This window comes from Nylanderia fulva, unplaced genomic scaffold, assembly GCF_048542155.1.
Source record: "Nylanderia fulva isolate GAGA-0341 unplaced genomic scaffold, ASM4854215v1 Scaffold1455, whole genome shotgun sequence".
NCBI lineage: Eukaryota > Metazoa > Arthropoda > Insecta > Hymenoptera > Formicidae > Nylanderia > Nylanderia fulva.
This window is the reverse complement of record NW_028189683.1, coordinates 7,739-13,244: the sequence shown is the minus strand read 5'-3', so window position 1 is coordinate 13,244 and position 5,506 is coordinate 7,739. Positions and strand designations below refer to the sequence as shown.

General features: G+C 29.6%; 1 protein-coding gene across 1 annotated transcript; it reads left to right on the top strand.

The window, feature by feature from the left end:
* Nucleotides 1–2,318: 2,318 nt before the first annotated feature.
* On the top strand, nt 2,319–3,472 carry LOC146724165 (uncharacterized). The gene is made up of 4 exons (XM_085480373.1): nt 2,319–2,419; nt 2,651–2,810; nt 3,071–3,170; nt 3,411–3,472. The coding sequence occupies exons 1-4, from the start codon at nt 2,417–2,419 to the stop codon at nt 3,454–3,456; spliced, it is 309 nt and encodes a 102-aa protein (XP_085336499.1). The 5' UTR covers nt 2,319–2,416; the 3' UTR covers nt 3,457–3,472.
* The last annotated feature ends 2,034 nt before the right edge of the window (nt 3,473–5,506 follow it).

Sequence of the window (5,506 nt, the reverse complement as noted above, 5' to 3'; positions counted from 1 at the left end):
GCCACAGAATATCGGCAATTTTTATTATATACAGGTCCTATTATATTGAAAGGAATACTACAAGAAAATGTATATTTAAATTTTCTAACATTACATGTAGCAATCACAATTCTTGCACATCCTACTTTAACATATCAAACTTCTATTATAGAATATGCAGAAAATTTATTAAAACATTTTGTAAAATCATTTCAAGTTATCTACGGTTCTAAATATATTTCACATAATATTCATAATTTATTACATCTTGCTGCAGACGTAAAACAATTTGGTGCTCTGGATAAATTTAGTGCATTTAAATTTGAGAATTATATGTCTACGTTAAAGAAATTAATTCGTAAAACTAACCAACCATTACAGCAATTAACAAGAAGATTTGCAGAAATTGAGACAATACATAATAATGAAACATTCAAAATATATTCAAATTCATACGATATGGAAAAATGTTTTACACGCTCTCATTGTGATGGTCCTATTACGAAAGATTTCATTTCTGTACAACAATATAAAATTTTTTGCAATAATCAATATTATATTAACTGTGATGATCCAAAAAATAATTGCATTTCTTTTGAAAATGGACAAATAATGTCAATTTTAAATTTCATTAAATCTAATGACAATAAAATGTATGCTATTGGCAAAGTACTTGTGTTAGTGGAAGATTTATATACACAGCCTATTTCGTCATTAACTTTAAATATTGGTATCATGTCTGAATATTCTCATCTTCAGACATGGGAGTTTGATAAAATTAGAGCAAAAATGTTGAAAATGCCTTATAAAAAAAATTATATTATATTTCCGATGTTACACACAACTGAATAATACATGTTTAATATTAATTTGCATTTGTAATTAAATAATTAAACGTAATTATAATACTCTAATATAAATTGCAAATATTATTATTATTATTATTATTATTATTATCGTCACATTTTTATCATATTATTTACATCATAGATTATTTATAATTTCAATGCTGATCAATTTTTATTTACAGTTATTATGGCGTATAATATTGTGGAGTTCGAAGATGGTTTACAAATTGTTCCTTCTGAATGGTTAACTGAAAATAATAAGGAATGTAAATGGCCATCATATACAAGTCAAATTAAGATAAATAAAGCAATTATGAAAAGAATATTTCCTTCTGATGATTGGCAATTATATAAAATAATCCGTATTTTTGGTAGCAGCGGTTAGTAATATAAAAAATGTATTTTATTTTTTTATCAAAAATTATATAAATTAAAATTATAATATATATGTATTAAAAGTATATATTAAAATTTAAATTTTAAGTGATATTTGATTATAAAATATATAAAAACAAAAATCTAATTTTTAATATTCAAAAATTTTATACGTTTTAGATACATATGATAAAGCTATAGACAAACTTAAATTAGCTGAACAAATATCCGATATAGATGGTGATGATGGAAATAACCTCAAAAAATCGAGATATCAACGAGCAAAAAAAAATACAGGTTCATCTCCTGATAATTCTGATACAAGCGACACAAGCATCAATAAATTAAAAACTCGCAATGATTTAGAGTTAGATAATTTTCCTAATACACCAAAAGCTTTAACAATAAATAAGAGCAAAATCTGTGAAATAAAGACACCATTAATACAAGGTGATAAGAAAATGAATCGAGTAAAAAAAATTTCAAGTTCTTCTGATAATTCAGATAGAACTGACACAAGCAATGATTTAGATGAAGCTTCTAATATATCAAACGATTTAAATAAAAGCAAAATGACTTATGAAATAAAAAAACCACTGATAAAAAATTATAAGAAAATAACTAAGCCTCCGATACAAATAAGTAATGAAAAAATAATTAATATTCAGTCTAAAAAGTCTGCAGTTACATATAGTAAATCTATAAGTTCACAAGAACATCGAACAGCAAATAAAGATGACCTTGTTCCACAAAATTCAGATACAATATCTACATCCGATACTTGTAATGCTGAGATTGATGTAGGTAAAAATATATCTGTTATTAATTTTAAATTTTTGTAAAAGCTTACCTATATATATATATATATATATTATTAAAGTTTTAACTTTTTTATTTATATTACTGTAAACATATATTTAAAATGGTATATAATTCGTAATATTTATATAATCTGACAATGAGTAGATATACAATAATATGTGTCAATTATTTTTGCAGATTTTCATAATTTAATTATCAGGAAACTAAATGCAGTATTGTTAAATCTTACAACAATTGATGAACGTTTAATAAAGTTGGATAATCACATAAGAAAAAATGAGGAAACGGATTTAAAAAAAAATGAACATTATGATTTCGATTTGCCAGCAGATACCGTAGAACAATTACAGAGAATTGATAATCAATTAAAAAACAAATGTGTTGCTGCAGAAATGGTATATACAAAATATTATCATTTTATACTTACGATTAGAAACATTTTATTGAAATGTCTTATAAAAAGCAATATTTTGGACATATTTATTTATTTATATAATGTTAAATAATTTTAAAGAAGTTAAAAGAAAAGTAATGTTAACTTTTTTTATAAGAGAAAAACAAATGTTTATTATTTTGATATTTTTAGATCATAAACTAATATTAATTAAATTATTTTATATTTTTAGACAAGACAATTGAGCTTTTTAGGAGGTAAGGATCATCATGATGTGATTTCGTACATGATGAAACATATTTTAACAAATAAATTAGCAATGGAATATAGTTGGGCTGGTGCAAAATTGAAAAATGCCTTTAAAAATCTTCGCATTACTATATGTATCATAAGTAAGTATATAAATATTTAATCACAGAAATGTTTTTATTGACATATTTTTGACACTTTATATATAGCATTCTATGCATGGTTATATTGGATGATGCTATTAGAACTCTAATATCATTATTCAATAATATGTAATCATAGGCATATAAAATAATTTTGAATAGTATATACATATATACATATATATATATATATAAAATTAAGTCGCTTTAAATTTTTATATAATCTATAACCACACATATCTGTTTAAACTTGTTGTTAGATGCTGCGCGAACTTCAAGAACCAATTTAACAAATAAGGAAGTTGAGGATATAATTGCAAGATGGCTAATTTTAGCCAAGCAGAGATTTGACCGAGATTTGTAAGTTATATATAATATACCTCAATTTAACTATTTTATCATCTTATCTCAAACTTTTTATTTTTATAAGAAACTGATTTTAAAGAGGGTGAACACATGCACTATCTGTTCATTATTGCGTGTATTAGTTTTTTTAAATTAAATACAACATTTAAGAACTTATTGTTATTTTTGTATAGAATATTTATTGCAGAATTGACTTATTGCACCTATGTATAACAATCACATATTTCTTTTTAGGAAAAAGGAAGAACAAAAGAAGAGATGCGAAAATGAGGAGATCTAAACAAGAAAAGGACAGGTTATTAAATAGAATAATTTTAATATATAATAAATAAAATATTTGAACGTTTATTATTACGTTTATTGCACAGTTTATTATTATTACGTTTATTTATAGATTTTATAGAGTTTATTTTTGCATATGAACTTTTTTTATTTTGAATGTATTAATTTCATACACAGTAATTATATATATATTTTATTATTTAAATGGTTACAGTATTAAATACATATGCATAGTTGTAAGTGCAATAAAGTAATTATTAAATATTATTTTTTAAATATAGTATAAAACGAGAAAAGTTATAATAATATATACAGTTGAATATTAAAGTAATTTAAAGTTCTAAGTATTTTAGTACTTTTATGCGTAGCTGTAGCATAAAAAATTAACAATCACTATGTTTATTTTATTAATGCCTATATATTAAAAAGTTATGCACATTTAAGTTTTCTAACAATTGTATCAATTTTTTTTCATAATTCTGATAAAGTGATAACTAGAATTTAAAAAAAATTACTTTAAAAATGATTTATTATAAGTATTAATTATATATGTTAGTGATATAGTTATTAAATATGATTAAATGATGTGATTTAACGTGAATGTGTATTAAATGATAGTTATACACCCACACACACGTACATATATAATAATATGGCTTATATTTTTTGGAACGTATATATGTATTATTTAAAAAATAAAAATGTAATTAAATAAATTACATTTATAATCTTTGAGACAAGCATATGACTACTGGCAGGATCAACCAGGGAGCTTCGTGTTCGGTTACTCGCAAGGGAGTAACTCGCGAGCGAGCCCGAAGACTCGTCGCTAGCTCTTTTTCGCGCGCGCGCGCGTTCGATGCCGAAACACCGACGCGCGCGCAACACGCTCGTATGTGCCATTTTATTTGCCGCCGGTCTTGCTCAGCCGGTCGGCGACACTCTGCTGTGTTTAACGCTATTATGTAAAGCGTACGAGAGAACGACGGAGGCGAGAGTAAACCCCCGACGCCGCCGCCTCTCCTCTTCTTCCTCCTCCTCTCCGTTCAAAAATCCACAAGATCAAAATACTCGTGTTCTTATTCTCCCAAATGTTATGATGCGCGGTCTCGAGAGACCGCGCGATTCACCCTGACGCTAGATCGACGATGGCTTAGACGTCGAGGACTGTTCTGTCTGGTTCGTACGCGTTTAACCGCACACGACCAGCAATAAGATTTCGCTACGGCGTACAAAGCGAGCGGGAAGAAGCAACTCTTCCCGCAAACTCGTATCCGTGGAGTAGATGCTCGGTAAGCGCGACGATTCCGCTGCTGCGTACGAAACGAGAGGGAACCGCGCGGCCAACACACTAGAGGCGTGCGCGCCACATAAGAGCCATTCGGTCTTGCGACACCGACTCGTGGCAATGCTGTGCTCGTAATAAATAAGTGTGCGTTAATTTTGCGCGCGTTCGGCGACGAACGAGAAGAGCCGCACCGTAATCCCCGGCGAAGAGGAATACGAGACGACGCGAGAGTCGAACGTACGTTCTCGCGAGACACGCAACCTCCAAGCATGAGAAGACTTGGCGGCGGCGCGTTCTGCGACGATCGTATATTATTTTATATATTCGTGGTTTCCAAATCAAACATTTTATATAAATGTTCTCTCCGTGTCAGAGTCGCGACTCGACAAAATCCGTTCTCGACCCGTTCGGGCGATTCTTCGTTTGTCAACGTCGAGAGCGCGACACGTACAATATTAATTTCTCCTACCCTCTTATAGTACCCAACCGACCGGCCAAGCGGTCGGCGACGGTACGGAGAGCGGTCGAAACACGCCGGAGTGGCGAGAGACTCGAGAAAGTACGTTTACGACTCGTCCGGACTCGCTCGACTCGTTCGACGCGCCGAGCGCGACGTATCTCTTATTAAAAAAGGTAAAGAAGGCGACCAGTTAAGGGCACGCCATTAACAAAAATTATCCATTGCAAACCCATGTACAATAGAATTGTATGAAAAATTATCGATTATAAACCCATGTACAATCGTAACAAAGTAATGAAA